At 49.7% G+C, this 19158-nt stretch overlaps 1 protein-coding gene across 2 annotated transcripts; it reads right to left on the bottom strand.

Moving 5' to 3' along the window:
- Nucleotides 1-809: 809 nt before the first annotated feature.
- Nucleotides 810-4701, bottom strand: PRRT3 (proline rich transmembrane protein 3; the record flags this gene model as incomplete). Of its 2 annotated transcripts, none has more annotated exons than XM_080915082.1 (3): nt 810-2584; nt 3378-3527; nt 3696-4701. In XM_080915082.1, 3 exons carry the CDS (start codon nt 4699-4701, stop codon nt 810-812), a joined length of 2931 nt encoding a protein of 976 aa, XP_080771208.1. The 2 variants fall into 2 exon arrangements, with proteins under 2 accessions (XP_080771208.1, XP_080771209.1); XM_080915083.1 differs by having other exon boundaries at nt 3378-3533; nt 3720-4701.
- Nucleotides 4702-19158: the final 14457 nt, after the last annotated feature.

The following is a 19158-nucleotide window of genomic DNA, read 5'->3' as shown; positions in this document are numbered from 1 at the left end:
TCACTTCCAGGCAACCATGCAGTGCCTCACAGCCTCCGGTCCCAAAGGACTGGACTCTTTCTGACCTTGGGTACTAGACGCACACATGATGCACATATACATGCAGGCAAAATGTTCATACACATAAAATAAGTCTACAAAAAAACATTATTAAATAAAACCAGAAAGAAGTGGAGGAAGGAGAAAGATAACAGAGGGACCATCTTAGGAGTTGGTCTTTCTGGGTTGAACACCAGCTGTTTTCAATTCAAAGTGGGTAGGATGCTTTCCGATTAGGCCTAACCTGGGGATTACACAAGGCGGGGACTCCACAACAGGCTTTTAGTGAGATAGGTGTGGCTGTTCCTACCCAAGCAACATTCCTCTGGAAGGTTCTTGATTCCTGTGGGGAAGGGTCTCCTGTCTCTCCTGTTAGGAGAGACTCTGGTTTGACCAGAGGGAGGCATGAGCCTAATCGGAAGGGTTTATTTCTTTGGCACAAAGAGGACAGTCAATCTGGACAAGTGAGGTGCATCTCTCCACATTGTGGGGCCAGGGGTACCTGGTCCCTGTCCCCCATGATTAAATCCATACACGTCCACCCTGTGTTCCATGTAATTCACGGCCTCTGTGCAAAATATCTGCTGAAAAAAATAGAGATATTAAAAAAAAAAAATCAAAACCAGTCGGGTAAATTCAAGCCCGGAAGTACCCGGGAACTGCAGTCAGGTGGAGGCCCCGAAAGGCAATTTTTCAAATGCTCAACTGTCTTGGCTCAGCCACTTCATGTGGACATTGAGGAGAGGGTGCAAGTTCTCCCCCATAGCTGCTTAGAGCTCTATAGTGTCACTGGAGGCGCTGTGAGACTCGCTGGACTTGCAGCGCGACTGGCCCTCGCCCTGAGGCTCCCCCGCCCGGGCAGGAGCAGGGGCTGGGGTAGGTGGTGGCAGCAGCTGCACGGTACTGGGCAGTTCATCTAGGGGCAGGCTGTCCACGGACGAGAGGCCGTGACGCCACGGGTTCCAGCTGATTTTCAGTGAGCCCTTGGAGAAGCTGTCCAGGGAGCTGCCCGAAGTCCCCGCGGCCGCCGCGCCGACGGGCAGATTAACCACGTGCTGCGGGAGCGACGTGCGCAAGCACACCTCGCTGAGCGACCGGCAGCGACCTCGGAGCAGCGACGTGCCCGCGCCGTCCAGCTCAGCGTCGGGCTGGCTGCCCCGGCGAGGCCGCAGCGCGCCCCCTGGCGGTGAGGAGGCCAAGCCACGGAGACCGCAGCGGTGGAACACGCTGTCTCGAACCAAGTGCTCCCGGAAGAGCGCGGCGTCGATGCTGCGGCTCAAATTGATAGGCGACGGTGGCCGCAGATCCAGCTCGCTCAGCGACGGTGCAGGCCCCACACTGCCGCGGGACATCCTCGGGCCACCTGGACGACCGCGACCCAGCGATGCAGCTGAACCCCAGGGTCCAGAACCAGGCGTGGCAGGAAGCCCACCTTCCCCAGCAGCGTTGCGGATGAGACTTTTGCTGATGTCCAGGCCGCCTGTGCCCAGGCCACTGGGCCCCGCGTAGCAGTTATTGGGTCTCTCAGGAACTTCGCTCTTGCCCGTGGGTGCGGGGCACGCCAGCCGCAGCAGCTTAGCCCAGCAAGCGTGCTCCGTGGGTGGCCTAGGACGAGTGGCAGCCAGGGCAGCCAGCGCCAGGGCCAGTGCCCAGGTCAGCTCCAACAGACGCAGCCAAAAGTGTACGCCCCACCAAGCCCAGGAGAAGCGACCCTCCCGGCCAGGCCCTGGGTACAGCCAGAGTGAGGCCGCCAACTGCAGACCACTGGCCAATAGTCCTAGTGAGCCCGCCACAGCCAACAGCCGGGGGCCGGGACTGGCATCCCAGCCCCGAGGGCCTTCCAGCAGGCGGCGACGGCACAGGCAGAGTGTGCCCAGAGCCACTGACGCGCCCCAAGCACAAGATAAGCCTTGTGTCAGAAGGTTGAGCACAGGGCTGGTGGAGAACAGGTCTGTAGCCAGCAAACCTGCACCATGCACAGGGCCCACGACTCCCAGCAGGAGCGGCTTTTGCAGAGGCTGTGGCAGACCAGCACCCAGGCCCAGCATGGTGAGTGCTGCCAGTGCAGTGAGTAGCAAGGGGAAGGGCAAGTTGTATAGCACCAGACCTGCACGTACTCCCAGCCGTGCCTGAGACCCATAGGGATCGGTGAGCATGTAGGCAGATCGCAACCCTGAAGCCACCAACACCAGCACGGCAGCCACTAGTGCCAATCGGGGTCCCGCTAGGGCGGCTGCCAGTGTGACCAATGCCAATAATGCTGGAAGCAGGAAAAGCACTCCCACCCCATAAACATGAAGCTCCCAGGAAAAACTCAGCACCCGACGCAGGGGTCCCCAACGCAGGGGAGGTGCGGTGGCATTGGCTGGGGGGCTAGAAGCTGGGATGGGAACCATGGAGCTGGCTGAGGGCTCTGAAGGGGGTGGCTGGCCCAGAGCTCTCTGTGTGGTGACTCTAATGAGACCACGCCGAGATGTCGAGGGGGCCTGGACCGGGGGTGCTGGAGGGTGGCTTTGTGGGCGACCCGGCCATTCCTCAGCTTCATCTGCAATAACAACAACATTAAAAGGGTTTCTTGGGAAGAGCTGTTGAGAGTGGGGTGTGGAGTTACATACTTGTAATAGTCAGGGCAGGAAGATCAGGACTTCAAAGCCATCTTCAGCAACCACAATGAGTTAACGTCAGTCTAGGCTACCTGAGACCCCCATCTCAAACAAATAAGAAACAACACAAAAGAACCCCAAATGAACACAAAGTACTTTTGATTTTTCCATATTCAAAAGCATAGTTGGTAACTTAATTTTCCAAGGTTGTGTGTGAAATGGGGATAACAGTGCCTGCCACAGTCTCTGGATCGTGGCAAGGGCACACGTCTAGCTTTTCCCATCAAAGACAAGACAGGAAGATGTAAATTTCCTTCCTTCCTTCCTTTTTTTGGGGGGGGTGGTGGTGGTAGTGATGGTGCTGGGACTTGAACCCAGGCCAAAACTCTGCCACTAAGTTGCATCTTTGTACTTTTGATTTTGAAACAGGGTCTTAACTGAACTCAGTATGTAGTTCTTGGGATAATCTTGTCTCAGCATCCAGAGTGCTGGGTTCCAGGAGGGCTGGAGTGTGACTACACAAGATATGTCTGGATGCACAGAAGGACATTTGGGCTCAGAAGAGCCGACGCCTTGTCCTGGGGTCTCCAGGCACTGGAATGCTTCTGTCAGCGACTCAGAGGTCCTAGCCTATTCCTTTCAGCAGACGCTTTCTCCATTTAGCCCTGGCCCCATGCCCCGTCACTAAGCACGGGTTCCTGGTCACTCTGCCCTCACCCCTAGCCGTGGCCTCACCTGGCTGCAGGGCCCTCACAGGGCTCTCCGTTCCATTTGCAGCTTGAGCAGAGTTTGGGAGATCAGGGATGAAGGACCTGGGGGTTCCTGGGGCCTCCATTGCTCCTCTCACGCGTTGTGGGGAGATGGGGTCTGCTCCGTTCATTGAGGCTATTGCTGAAATGGCAATAACAGTCACTCCCTTGTCCGACCCCCCAGTACTCCTCCCAAACCAGTCCCTCAGGAGGGAGGCACCATCACCCCAATTTCTCCAAAGGAGGGAAATGCCATTCAGAGTTACATCCAGCTGCCTTGGACCACTGGTCCTCACAACCCCACACAGCCCCTCATGTTGATACCTGCCTGGTCTTAGGTACTCATCAGTGTCTGAAGCTGAAGGTGGCACAGGCTGAGGTGCTGGGGAGTCTTGTCCTCCAAGGTCAGTCTGTTCGGGTTGGGGTCCCAGAGAGCTGACCTCCCAGGTATCCCCAGCTCCCACTTTTTTGGAAGGTTCAGCTGGCAGCCCCTCAGGAAGAGGAAGGCTTCTGGCCAATGCCAGGTCTAGTTGGGTTCCAGGTTCTGGAGTAGATTCCACCTCAACTGGGGGTGTTGATCCGACCTCAGGGGCTACTAGATCCTGCTGGGTGAGTAGAGGGCCCTGGACAGCCTCCTGAAAACCCTGTTCATGTCCGCCCTGCTTCCCCAACACTAGGGTCCTCACAGTACCTGTCTCAGGTACCAGAGTGTGGGGAGGGCCTGGGTAATCCCTGGGGGAAGCCTGTGTAATATAAGCCTTGGCTTTGGTCATTAGCCTCTCATCCCTAGCTGGCTGCTGTCCTGCTAGGCCTCCAGGCTTCTGTGAGGCAGTGGCAAGTGTGGCTACTGGGAGTTGAGAGCTGGGAGTTGTAGGGACAAGAGTGAGATGGGGTGTTCCCATGGGGTGGGGTTCTGGTGCTTCTGCCTCCAGAAGCTCCTGTGAGTCAGGAGGTCCTGTCCAGCCTTGGGAGGCGAGTGCTCCGGCGTACTGGAGATCATCAGCTCTTAGGTGTCTTTCACCTTGGACCCCATGGGGTGCTTTGGGCCCATGCAGGGCTGGTCCTACGGGAGAATCTGCAGGCCTCTTGGGCCCTTCAGCATGGATCGGGGGGATGCCACTGTGCCAGGAACTCTCATTTTTCAGCTTCTTCCAGAAGAGGTCAAAGATATGAGGCTCTGATGGAAGCACATGAGGTTGTGAGTTCTCAAGTGGCCTGGGAAGGCCTCTGCCCAAGGCAGGGCCAGTCCCCAGGCATGGCAGCAGCAAGAGCAGAAGAGGAGATGCAAAGGCCTGTGGGCTGGGGGCCATGGTCTAATTCAGTGTCTGAGTGTAGAGCCCTTGACGTCTAGACTTCACTGGATAAGTCTATAAAAGCAGAGAAAGAAAAGATACGTTAGAGAAAGACAGCGTCCTCAAGGGGCTGGTGGGAAAGAAGAGAAGCATTAAACAACAGTGTTACCCCTGCTTTTAAAAGTTTTAAGAACTGGGTCTCAGTGCACACCAGTTCAATTGCTTTCAAAACCTTCTGAGTCCTCATGGCTCTTGAGAGAGAATACAAGTTCTGTTCTTGGCCTTCCAAGGCTTCAGCCAGGTCAGGTGACTTAGTCTCTGTCCTGACACCAGGTTCTGTTCCTCAGGATAGACTGCCTTCTTTACCTGATGAAATCGAAGTTTTTCTTAAAGATTTTATTTATTTATCGTATATACATTGATTGATTGAGGGTGTCAGATCTCCTGGAACTGGAGTTACAGTTTGTCAGTTGCCATGGAGGTGCTAGAAATTGAACCTGGGTCCTCTGAAAGGGCAGCCAGTGATCATAACCACTGAACCATCTCCCCAGTCCTAAAATCTTATTTTTTGAGGCAGGGTCTATCTATGTATCCCTGACTGACCTGGAACTCACTATGTAGACCAAGCTGGCATAGAACTAACAGAGATCTACTTGTCTCTGCCTTCTGAATGTGATTAAAGGTGTGTGTGCCACCAGGCCCAGCCTTTTAAGTATTTTGTGTGATTGTGTACACACACACACACACACACACACACACACACACACACACACACACGATAGGGTAGTTGTATATATTAAGTGCATCTTCTTATTTATGATAAACATATATATGTTCCTATGCACATATATGTATATATACATACATATATGACAGGAGTAGTTGTATATATTAGGTACAGTGCCTGTGATTGCCAGAGGAGAGGGTTGGATTGCCCAGAGGCTGAGTTAGAGGCATCTGCTGGATACTCTACAAAAGTAGGAAGTACTACTTGCTCTGGCTGGCTAAGCTATTACTCCAGTCCCTGAAAACAGATTTTAAGTTTTCAAAATTACATTTATGTATTTAGTTAATCTGCCACAGAAAAAGCATCTGGAGGGTAGGACAACTTGTGGGAGTCAGTTCTCTCCTTCCATGTGATTCCCAGGGATCAAACTCGGGTCAACAGGCTTTGTGGCAAACATCTTTAGTTGCCTGCCCTCAAATTAGATTTATCAACACCCAGCTTTCATAAAAGAGAAAGAGGAACATGTGGAGAGACATTCTAAATAAGATGGACAATGGATGATTTTAAAGAAGGGCCAATGAGATGGCTCCGTGGATAAAGGGGGCTTGCTGCCAAGCCTAGAGTTCAATCCTTGATCAGGACCCACATGGTGGAAAGAGAAAGTTGATTCCCTTGGGTTGTTTTCTGACCTCCACATATGCATGTATACACAGATGCAGACACATACTCGGACACACACGATACATAAAATATTTCAAATGTTAAAGTTCAGATCCTTAGCAGAGCCAGGAGGAGCTCTGTGAGTTCAAAGTCAGTCTGGTCTGCCTAGCAAAGTTTAGCTTTGAAGAAAATAAGATGTGGTTAGGTGATAACAGATGAGAGCCTCTCTGGGGAGACATGGTGAGGAGACAGAACATCTCCTGGGTGGTTGGTGGTCAGCAGGCAGGGTCTTGACAGCAAGGGCTCCTGCGAGTCATCACAAGGATTGGAAGTTTCTATTGGCCTAGACACTCCTCCCCAGGGAGGCCTTCTGTTCCTGGCTCTCCCTGCCCCCAGCAATGCCCCCTTGTACACCATCTCCTGTCTGCCACTGGCCTGGGGCTCCTGTCTCTTTCCTTTACACCTCCAGCCCCTGTAGGATCCTGGCCCAAGTGGATATTCTCACGAGGTCCCTGTTCCTAAGCCCATCCTTAAGTAGGCCAGGGAGGTAGGAGGGAGCAGTAGTGGCCAGCCAGCTGAGGGGCTGTGTTAGGGGCAAGTGCTGTGTCCTTTTCCTCTTGGATACAGTCACCTTTGGTGGCTCAGACACTAGGAGAAGCTAGAAGTAACCCTAGGTACACTTCCGAGGAGTACCCTAGGCTCATCAGAGGTCATGGGAAGTTTCAGGGGGATTCAAAGACCTCTTGGGTTCAGTTGCGGCATTAAATCAGACTGCCCTTAAGCCTTGGTAAGGTCTCTCTCGATTCTACTAACCCCGGGGTTCTGCTCATAGGCCAGGCTAGGATCTGATGACCTATAAAGTCCTCAGTTCTGAGGCTGGGGCTGAGGGGTGCTAAGGAAGGACTTGGGGCCCCTGATGTGGATAAAGGTTGATAATAATATTCCATGTTGAGCTGTTTGCTCAGTTAGACTTCAGTTCTAAACCTTCCCATGCAAGCAGGTGCAAAGACCCATCACACAGTAAAGGAAAGTGGGCAACCAAGAGTCAGAGAGGTTGAGCAACTTGTCCAAGGTCGCACAGCCCGCTCAGAACACATACTAGAGATACTGAAGCCCATAGGACTCATCTTGTACAGCTCTGTAAGCCTTGCAGAGGAGGAGATGGCTGAGCTGGGCCTTCAGTGAATAACATGCCATCTGCCTACCACCCCCGATGCAAGAGATGTGGGCACCAGCAGTCTGGGCAGGAGCTTGCCCAGCGTTGGGGTCCCATGGCTGGACAGTTCTAAGGGGGAAATGAAATCAATCAGCCGCAGAGACTAGGTGAGAAAGGAGGGGGGAGGGGAAGCAGGGTGAGGGCCTTTGCAGGACAGCCTGCAGAAGCTGGTCCATCTCGGGTTACCTCTGTTCCTCCTTCTCCAGCTCTTCTCTCCCTGGCTCCATGCCTTCCCGCAGTGTCCCGGGTGGGGTTTGGCACCCTGCAGGCCTGGCCGCCCGTGCCTCCGAAGGGGGCTATAGGCCTTGCTCCTTGCCTTCCTGGGTCCCGCCATCTCCCCTTCCCTCGGCTCCTCACCTGCGCGCTGCATCCGCGGCCATGCGTTCACCTTGCGCGCGTCCCTGCAGCCTCTCCTGGAGGCGCATCCTCCGAGATGCTCAGGCTTGGCCAGCAGAGCCCAGCTCTGCCGATCTCGTCGTCGAGCCCGCCCACAGGAGCGCGGGATACTTAACCCTTTCCTTTGGGAATGGACTCTGTTCGCTGCTCCTCACCCCCCTCTTTCACTCCCGCACTGCCCAGATGGTGTCAGAGCCCTGTGAGGGTTCTGCAGTTTCTCTTCCAGCTAGAGGCCGCCTTATTTGCATACCTGCAGGGACTGGGAGCTCACTTTCTCCGGATTCATACAGGCATGGGTAGATCATTGCAGCCTGGCATATCTTCCAAGCCTTTCCCAGGGCGTATTAAATAAAAACGAGCCCACGCTTTACTAATTGCTCTTATAATTTGCCTTTCCCCTTGTCATTTTACAGTATATTCTGACACATTTTCCAAGTATTTGTCCATGGAAATCTACTTCTTTCTTCTCCTTTTCTTCTTTTCCCCTTCCTCCCCCTTTCTCCTCCATCATCATCATCACCACCATTATTATTATTATTATGGTGTGTAATATGTTTGTATTTGTGTGGCCTCCAGCATATCACATCATGTCTGTGGAGTCAATTTTCTCCTCCTGCCATGTAGATATTGGGGATCAAACTCAGATCTTTACCTGCTGAACCAGCCTGCCAGCCCTAGATCTATTTCGTTCTTGTCTTTGCTGTGGCGATTTCTAGCCATTTAGTCCCTTATCATCCTGGTGACAGGCACTGGAGCAGTAGCTGAGAGCTATATACTGATCAGTAGGCACACACACACAGACACACACACACAGACACATACACACACACACACACACACACACACACACACACACACACACACGGGGGTGGGGAGAGACCAGGCCTGGCATGGGCTTTTGAAACCTCAAAGCCCTCTCCAATTGACACATAGCTTCACAGCTTCTGTCAAGGCCACACTTCTAATCCTTCTAATCCTTTCAAATAGGGCCACTCCCTTATGGCTAAGCATTCAGATATATGAACCTATAGGAGCCACTGTTGTTTTAAACTGCCACAGATACCTTCCTAACTTCAGCCTCTAACACTAACAGGAGAAATGGAGACCACTGAACTGTAGCTGCCCTTAGCCTCTTTGTGGGTTCTTCTTTTTCCCACCCTTTATCCCCCCATCCCCAGTTTCACCCCCTATCACTGAATAGAAGAGGAAGAAGGATAGAGGGAAGAAAGAGAGACAAGAAAGAGGTCCTTAATCCAATTTCTTTCCTTTTGCTTCTTCTTTGAGTACAACTACTAACAAACCACACACCCCCAACAACCAGCAACCACCCACCCTGCCTCTCTATGTAACATTTATATAGTCTCTGAAAAGTTCTCAGAATTCCAAATGTCACACAATCACAGAAACTATGTGCAGCTGACAAAACTACATCTCCGCTAGAGCACAAGGCGAATCATAGTCACCTGCAGCAGACAGTCTGAAGCAGCCCCACATCCCCACACCAGAGATTAAAATGAAAGTGCATTCTTATAATATTTATGTTTTTTAAAGAAATCCCAGAGTTCTTACTACATAAAACCTGGGACTGATGTGTCCACTTACGTCTTTCTTCTCCTTCTTCTAACAGAGGCGTGGTCAGAACTGGGATGCTATCAAGTACTCCAGCTCCCTCCGTGCACAATCCCTAATACTCATGGACATTTTCCTTTTTTCCTCCCTCAGTGCTGGGACTTGGACTCAGGGCCTCAGTGCGAGTCAAGCACTGTACTGCTGATCTGTCACAGTCCTTCAGATGGCCATAATGACACTGAATTCCCCAGGGAATGCCATACAAAGGATTTCTGTGCCCATCAGAAGTGGTGAGGAGGCATTTCCTGTGGATTGGTATTCACTAAGATGTTGGTCATGTGAACTGTAACAACAGTATGGACTGATTGTCTTCATTCAGACAACCGCTCATCATACCGTGAGCTCTCTCCCCTGACCCACAGTCATTCCCATGCTGCTTCCTTTGACTTCAGTCTTGCTACATTGCCTGTTCGGGGCCAGCCTGAGACAACACACACACACACACACATGCAAGCTCACACACTCACACATGTATGCACACAGGTATGGGGGATTGAGGGAAGACAGAGAGACAGAGAGCTCATGTATGGCCTCAGTACTTAGGAAAAGGAAGCAGGAAGACTATCAGCTCAAGGTAGCCTGGGCTACATAGCAAGTTCAAGGCCAGCCTGGGATATGGAGAGATCCTTTCTTGAGGTTTTGAAGGACGGTTGTGGTGGTGATCACTTTTAATCCCAGCACTTGGGAGGCAGAGGCGGGTGGATCTCTGTGAATTCACGGCCAGCCTGGTCTAATAGTCAGTTCCAAGACTATCTATCTATCTATTGATCGATCTATCTATCTATCTATCTATCTATCATCTATCTATCTATCTACCTATCTATCTACTATCTATCATCTATCTATCTACCTACCTATCTAGCTAGCTAGCTAAGGATGTGTTTTAGTAGAATGGAAGAACCACTCTGTATACTATTCTGTGGTGCTGTTTGTCCTGCAATAACTGTGCAGACATTTTCAGCACAATCCCCATCAGTCTGCCCCCCTCACTAGTTGCCTAGCATTACGTGGTCTGGGTACACTAACATTTATTCAGTCATTCTCCATATTCCTGATGACTGATGGGTAGTCAAGTGGCTTAATAGCCATCTTCCCTTGTGAACATTCCAACTTCGTGAACATTCCAACTCGTGGAGGCTCTGGGTCCTCAAAGATAGATCCTAAACTTCGGTCAGTATCCATCCATCAGTCCTGAAGATGCTGAGCAGCCATGGGTATGACTCTTCATTTAATTTTACTTTTCTGTTTACCAATATTCCACCCACTATGTACATTTTTTGCAATCAGAAAAATCAGGGATATCACTTTTAAAAAAGAAGAAGGGCCAGCCAGATGGCTCAGCACATAAAAGTGCTTGCCACTCAGCCTGAGGACCTTAGTTTGATCTTGGAAACCCATATGGTAGAGGATCCGAACCAATTCCCAGAAGTTGTCCTCTGGTTGCCACATCAGCATACCCCCAATAAATAGATAAAGTAATAGACGTTTTTAAATAGTGATAAAAAAAAAAAGAATTCAAAAGCAAGATCTAGGGAGGCAGAGGTAGGTAGTTCTTTATGAGTTCAAGGCCAGTCAGAGTTATATAGAACTTGTTTCAAAACACCCAAAACCCAAAACAACAGCAACAAAAGGCTCAGATGGAGAGGGTTCTGGGTGGACAGAGAGGTGTGTAGCTTAGTGGGGGAGCAGTTCAAACTCAGCAGCTTCTTCCATTTCAGAGCCTGGGGGGTGGGGAATCCATACTGGATGACAGAGAGAGAGGGAGAGGGAGAAACAGGAAACAGTTCTATGTGTTGAGCTCTTGTTATGCTCTCTGACTCTGGCCATGTCAGAAAAGGCTAGCCCCTTGTCATGCCTGACACACAGCTTTTAAAATGTTCAGTGCCAACAGCTAGTTAATACTCTTGCATATAGTGTGTGACCCATGTCTTATTGAGAGGGTTTCTCTTTACCAGGGCTGCCTCCTGAGCATCTGGGGCTGCAGGCTGATTCATCTTGCACACCTGGCCTCGAAGCTCTTTGGGATCTGAAGGACTGTGTCCCACTTTACCTCAGGCTCTGAGCTGCTCTCCTTTCCTTGCTGGGTGAGGCTTTTCAGAGATGGATGGACAGATAGGATAGCCCTTTTTTTCTCTGGAGTCCTCTCTCTCCATTTCTTCCCATCATTTCCTAGAGAAGAGGATTCTGGTCTTTCGTTATGGTGGCGACTCTCTTCTGTTTCCATCTATGGCCGACAATGTGTCCTTTGCAGGATGGCACTTGGAAATGAGCCAGGTTGAGTAGAAAGCTGAATTTTGCCTTCCATTTCCTAGGCTCTATCTCTCTATGAATATGGCCTCGCATGAGTTAGATCTGTTTCTAAAGGCTTATGATAGAGGCTTGCTCGTCAGCCTGGGATGCTGTGGGGGAGATTGCCACGCCTTTTAGAAGTGGGGCATAATTGAAGGAAGGGTATGTCGCTGAGGTGGTGTCCTTGAAGGGGATATTAAGGCCCCAGCTTCTTTTTCGATTTCTCTTTGCTTCCTGGTCACTCTGAAGTGACCAGGCCTCCTCTGCCATGTATTGCTGCCATGGCAGAGGCCCCTAAGTGATCGTGGAGTGTAACTCTGGGACACAAGCCCAACTAAAGCTTTCCTCTTTACAGTGTGATTTAAATCTTATGGTGCTTTGTCTTGGTGGCTAAAAATTGAGTCGCTTTGCTTTCACACCGAGCTGAATTTCCAGCTGCCATGACTCCCTGACACCCAGTATGGATCTCCTAGGTTTTCCACAGGACTTATACACACAGACACCCAGACCCCCCCCCCCACACACACACTCACATACCCTGTACCATTCCGCCTGTTTGTCAGGTGGAGATATAGCTGCTCTATTCTAATTTTGTAGGACACTATCTAGATCTCGATTCTCTATATAGCAAGTAATTGGTGTTTGGGGGACCATCCAGAATCTAGCATCTTTTCTTGCCTTCTGCTAGTTTCCTTTGTGGGAACCCTATGGACAGACACTGTGAGGAGGCAGGCACCCTAAGGATGTTGGTGTAGCTGAGGGCTCCTGGTTCTCCTCTCCCTTCCCAGTGAATCTCTGATGGGCACTGTGTGTGTATGTGTGTGTGTGTGTGTGTGTGTGTGTGTGTGTGTAAATGCCAGAGGTCAACCTTACTTGCTCTGTAGACTAGGTTGGCCTCAAACTCACAGATCAGCCTACCTCTGCCTCTGCCTCCTGAGTTATTAGGATTAAAGGTATGCACCACTCTCACCCCATTCTTTTTATTTAATGTATGTGTATGAGTGTTTCGCCTGCGTGTGTTTGTGTGCCATATGCCATATGCATGCCCTCTGAGGTCAGAAGAGGGCATCAGATGCCCTGGGTCTGGAGTTAGAGATGACTGAGCTGCCAACCTGTGAACCCAGGTTATCTGCGGGGACAGCCAGTGTTTTAACTGCTGAGCCATCGCTCTAGTCCCTATGCCTCCCTTGTTTGAGACAGAATCTCTTAGTGGTCTGAGACTTGCCGATAAAACAGGACTGAACGGGAATCTATGTCTCTGTCTCCCTCATGCTGGTATTACCGGCAAACTGCTACCATGTCTCAGTTTTTACATGTTCTCTATGGATCCAGCTCGAGTCCTTGTGCTTTATAGAGCGAACTACGTCCCCAACTCCCCGGCGGGGAGGGCCTGTTAAAACGTTAGCACCCCTTGAGCAGACACAGCACTCAGCTCCGGGCCTGCCTCCCCTCCTCAGGGCGTGTCCACCCTGCCCCCTCCACGGCACTGTTCACTGGCTGCCCTCTTTGGAGTGGGGAGTTTGGTCCCATGAGGTTTCTAAGCTTGAGAGTCCAGACAAAGACAGGACGTTTTGATCCCTTTGGCGGGAGGCCAGAATGAAAGCCGACCACTGGAGGGAAGAGGAGACGGCATAGAGGAGCTGTCAGTAAGGAACACTGGCTGCCAGGTGCACACTGGAGTGGTCTCAGTCCACAAACTGTCCTCGCTGTGCTGGAGATCCTTGGGTGGGGGACTCTGCCATGCCCTTGGTCTGTGACGGGGTGCCTGCCACACACCTTGGCCACGCCATTCTTTCAAAGTCTCACAGTAGCTCTTTGTATTGCTGTGGTCTTCATCTGGAAGCTAGTAAGCAGACGCTCTGAAAGGTAAAGGAACTTGCACAGCACAAGTCACAAGACTGAGTTCAGAGCCAGGCTCCAACATCCTGCCTTCCATGGGGGTGGGGGAACACAGCCGACCTTCCATGTGAGCCCTGCTGGCAGGAGTCAGTCCCTCCAACTGTGGAAAGGGCTGCAGACTGTCACCTATGGGAGCTGTGCACTGGAAACTTACAGAGAGAACGAGAAGGCACAGGAGGTGTGGCTGGCAGGGATGAAGCTTCCCATAGGAGACAATGCCGGGAACCATGGGCTGACATCTTCACTCTGGCTGGCCGCTCTGACAGAGCAGGTGGGAGCTGGGGCAGGCTGGAGGGCCTGCTCCGGACTCTGCCAGCTGTCCTCAGCTCTGAGGGCACACTGCTCATCCACCAACCTGGCTACAGCCTGAACTCAGTCTCAGATTTCAGCCTCCCAGGCGGCACCAACCAAACAACTCTGATCCTGGAAGAAGTTGTTAAGTCTGGCTTTTAAAACCCGAGGTTTCCCAGCCCTGCTCCTTCCTCCTATTCCCACTGCCCCTGACTCTTCTGGCATTTCTGTCTATTTCACAAGTATTAGACTTTGCTTGCTTATATGAGTTGGTTTGGTTTTAGATCTTATTCATTTTTGTTGCTGTTTGGTTGGCTTTTCAAGACAGAGTTTCTCTGTGTAGCCTTGGCTGTCCTGGAACTCCCTCTGTAGATCAGGCTAGCCTCAGACAGAGATCCCCCTGCTTCTGCCTCCCGAGTGCTTGGCACTAAAAGCGTGCGCCACCACTGTCCAGCCTATCGCTCATTTTTAGACTTTATTTTTCTTCTGCTGAGACAGGGTCTCTTATGAGGCACAGGCTGGGTCCCAAGTGTTATTGTAGGCGTGTCCCTCCACAAGCCACTATTGCTCACTTTGTATATTTATATTATTCTTTAAGTCAGAGTCATACAACTTAGGCTGGCTTAAAACTTGCCTTGTAGCAGAGGCTGGCCTCAAGCTCCTCATCCTCCTGCCTCTACCTCCCGAGTGCTGGGATTACAAACATTTGCTAGGCATTACCCATTGATTGTGTTGGGCACCATGGAGAATGTAGCTTTTCTATTGTTGCCACATTTTCCCCTCCTGATTCTGTGGTGGTGAAGGGTCTCCAAACTGACTCAGAAGTGACAGTGAGTACAATCTCTTCCCTGGACACTTGAGTTGTCCTTGGGACTCATGACTTGTTCCCCCCTTTGCTTAATCATCTCTGCAGCTCTCACCACTTCATTCCAGGAAAAAACAATCTCAAGATTTATTTCCTACTGGCCTTAGTGGCTCTGGTCTATTACCCAGCTCTATAGCTCAGGAGACTAAGGCAGGATAGTTGTGAGGGCCAGCCTGGGCTGCAGAGTGAGACTTTCATTGTCCAAAGAAACCAAAACAACCGCCCCAAAAACTAATAGAGAGAGGAGTGTGGACTATATGTGTGATTTTGAAGGAACCACAGGATTCTACAGAGTACAAACATCATGGTTCAGTTACCAAGTGACTGATGTAAAAACAGCCTGGAGGGTGCAGGGGAGAGAACACTGTTGCAGAAGGGGATCTGACACCGTGTTCTGGCCTCTGCAGGTCACGAGTCACACACTTACAAATGTTCAGGCAAACATACATCTCAAACATAACAAAGCTGGTGAAGGAACATCTGAACATGTTTGTGGCTAGGCATGTGGAGCCAAGTGTACTTACACTCCCTGGAAACCCTAGCACTTGGAAGTAGAGGGAGAAAGATGGGTGGTTCTAGGGATTCATTTCAGGCTATGTAAACCTATCTCAAAACCATAAACAACAAACAAAGCTTTACCTGTTAGAGATGCTCACACGAATGTGTGTGCAATGATCTACCAGGATCCATTTATTTGGTACTACAGATTGATTGAATCTAGAGCCTTGCACACAGACAAACGTTCTACAGTTGTGCTATTCCTCATGTCTTCAGCAGTACCCCTGCCACCCTTTAAAGATGGGGTTTTATGTCACTTTGGCTGGTCTCCATCCTCACTTCATGGCAGAGTCTGTCTCCACCTCCCAACCCCTCTTTTGTACCTTTATTCATTTCTGAGACACTGTCTCGCTAAATTGCCCAGGCTGACTTTGAACTTGCAATCCTGATTCACTCATCTTCCTGATGGCATTTACTTTTAAAACAGTCCAGTTACAACTCCCTCAAAGCAGGGGGGTGGTGGTTTAGAGTTACATGTGCGATTGGCAAAATATTTACAGTTATCAAGACACATTGTGCACATGGGAATTCATTATATGAGTCCTTTCACTGTGCTTCAGATCATTATTAAGATTAACACGATTCAGAAGCAGGATGGAGAAAAAGGCTGGTTCAGCCCTCATTTGACTTGAGCAGGTTGAAGACATGCTGGGGATGTAGTGGTGGTGGCTAAACATGTGCCCAGTGTGTTTGACAGCTTAGATTCAGTCACAGCATGTATGTGTCTGCACATAGCATGAAACCATGAAGCATTTTATTAAGGACTAGTCATAGTTTTTGTCAAGCTGACACAAACCTAGGCGTACCCGAGAAGAGGGAATTTTAGTTGAGAAGTTGCCTCACTGTGGTCTGTGGGGACAGTTTGATTGCTATTTGATGTGGGAGGGCCCAGCCCACTGTGGGTGGTAGTCTCTGGGCAGGAGGGACTGGGTTCTATTAGAAAGCCAGCCAGTAGGAGCAAGCCAGTAAGCAGCACTCCTTCATGGTCTCTGTTTCAGATCCTGTCTTAGTTTTCCACTATGATGTGTCCTGTAAACCAAATAATCCCTTCCCTCCTTATATTAGTCAGGGTTCTCTAGTGGAACATCCTATCCATTCTATGGGTAGAATGAAAAAAAATGTATAAAACATATGTAGGGGATATGTTATATATATGTTATATATAAAACATACACATGCACATACATAAAATATACAACAGAAAGTCCAAGAACAGATACTACTGGTAGTCCAGGAGGTTGGACATCTCAGCTAATCTTCAGTATATGTCAGGATCCTGAAGAAGTAGACTCTAATGTCAGTGACAGAATGGACTTGCCAGCCAAAGTGAGAGCAAGCAGGTAGAGTGCTTCCTTCTTCCACAACCTTTACATAGGCTGTTAGCAGACGGCTTGGCCTCGATGGATCTCCCTCCTCAAAAGCTTTGGATTGAATATGTGACTTCCCACCTCAAAGACCCTAATTAAGAAGTGGGTCTTTCCAACTTCAAATGATTAAAAAAAAATCTATCACAAATGAGTCTAGATACTTAGGTTTTAGTTAATTCCTTATATAGTCCAGTTGATAACCAAGAATAGCCACCACAAGCCCCAAGTTGCTTTTGGTCAATGTTTTATTCCAGTGATAGAAACCAAAAAACAGGGATTGAGAAATGGCTCAGTGGTTAAGACTATTCTTCCAGAGGTCCTGAATTCAATTCCCAGCAACCACATGGTGGCTCACAACCATCTGTAATGGGATCTGATGCCCTCTTCTGGTGTCTGAAGACAGCAACAATGTATTCATATACATAAAATAAACATCTTTTAAAAAGTTATTTTAAGCTTCAACCTGTGGTTTAAAAAAAGAAAAGAAACCAAAGGACAATACCCATCCTTGGAGGAAGACAGGAGTTTGAAGCTTGCGATCTTCTGGTACTGATTCTGGGAATCAATGGAGCTCAAGGTTGGGACGAGACAAGGAAGCAGGGTTAGGTGGGACAGGACTAAAAGCACAGAAGCTTAGGGACATTCTGGCTTACTCCTGAGGCCTCTGTTCACAGGGGCCACAAGTGTCCCTGATATTCTTTATCTGGAATACCAGGACCTCCCCTGGTCACAGTCACCTCGGGTGTGTGTGTGTGTTTCTGACAGGTGTTTTAGTTAGGACAATTATTGCTGTAGTGAAACACCATGACCAAAAGCAATTTGGGAAGAAAAGAGGTCATCTGTCTTAAATACTCTGAATCAGTCCACTGAGGGAAGCCAAGGCAGGAACTCCAACTGGGCAGGAACCTGGAAGCAGGAGCTGATGCAGAGCAAGTGGAGGAAGGCTACTTACTGGCTTGTTCAACCTGCTAACAGAACCTAACCCGTTCAGTCCATAATGGCTCTACCAGCCCAGGAGGGTCCCATCTACAATGGGCTGGGCCCTCCCACATCAACCACTAATTTAAAAAATGTTCTACAGGCTTGCCTACAGCCTGACCTTATGGAGACATTTTCTCAATGAGGTTTTCTTCTCACAGAGGATATAGCTTGTGTCAAGTTGACATAAAACTAGTCAGCAGCAGGGTTGAAAGCTAACCATACAAATAATTTATTCAGCTTACATAGGAGAGGGTCTTATATAACCCAGGCAGGCTTTGAACACAGTAGGTAGCTAAGTATGACCTTGAACTTCTGATCACCTTTCATTCCCCTAGAATGCTACAGGAGCATACATGATTTAGGGAGTGCTAGAATGGAACCCAAGGCCCTCCTGTATTCTAGGAAAGCACTTAATAAACTGAGCTACATTGTAGCCCTACGTTACCTAGGTGTGCCATAGGGAACCCTGAAAGTGTGCTGTGCATGACCCATTGTCAGACCATCCCTGCTGTAGGGAGCCATTCTTCCTGAATGGGATATAAAGCCACACACAAGGTGTACTCCTAGCTCCCGTCACATCCAGCTCTAGAACATTCTGTCACTCTCTAGTTTGGATCTGCAGTTTCCTTAAGGGTTCAGGTGTGGAAGGCTTGGTCCCCAGTTTGTGCCAATACTGTGAGGTGATGTGACTTTTTAGATGAAAGGCCTCACTGGAGAAAACTAGGTCGGTGGGGCATTCCCCTCAAAATGTCATGACCACGTCTTGTGCTCTGTGCTTCTGGCTCTTCCCCACAGGCCACGGAGTGAAACATCTGAAACTGTGGTCCCAGATGAACCTTTCTCTGTTCCATTGATTATTGTTGGGCATTTTATTTCAGTGACGACAAGTCATCTAACACACTACCCTGTGAAACATGCTGGGCCCTTTAGGAGTCCTTTCCCAGTCTCCTCTTCTGAGCTCTGGCAACCACCAATCTACCTTTATCTCTATGGATTTGCTAATTCTGGAGGTTGCATTAAAACATGGGATGGGAGCTGAGTGTGGTGGTGCCATCTTTAATCCTGGCACTGAGGAGGCAGAGGCAGGTGGGTCTCTGTGAATCCAAGGCCAGATTGGATTACATGGTGAGTTCTAAGCCAGGCAGGGCTACACAATAAGGTCCCAAAATAAGGAGGGGAAAATAACCCTGGAAGGGCTGGGCATGTAGCCCAGTGGTAGAACACTTGATTAGTGTACAAAGGTCCTGGGTTCTGTCTTCAGCACACAAAACCAGGGAGGGCACTATTCACTGACACTGGTTCTTTGAGGGACCAGCTCTGCTGGAGTGGCAGTACTTCGTTCCTTTTATTGCTTAGTAGTCTATCTGTACTGGCTGGTTTTGTGTCAACTTGACACAAGCTGGAGTTATCACAGAGAAAGGAGCCTCAGTTGAGGAAATGCCTCCATGAGAGCCAGCTGTAAGGCATTTTCTTAACTAGTGATCAAGGGGGGAGGGCCCAGCCCATTGTGGGTAGTGCCATCCCTGGGCTGGTAGACTTGGGTTCTATAAGAAAACAAGCTGAGCAAACCAGTAAGTAACATCCCTCCATGGCCTCT

Source organism: Micromys minutus (assembly GCF_963924665.1).
Source record: "Micromys minutus genome assembly, chromosome: 3".
Classification (NCBI taxonomy): Eukaryota; Metazoa; Chordata; class Mammalia; order Rodentia; family Muridae; genus Micromys; species Micromys minutus.
This window is presented reverse-complemented; position numbering and strand designations above follow the sequence as displayed.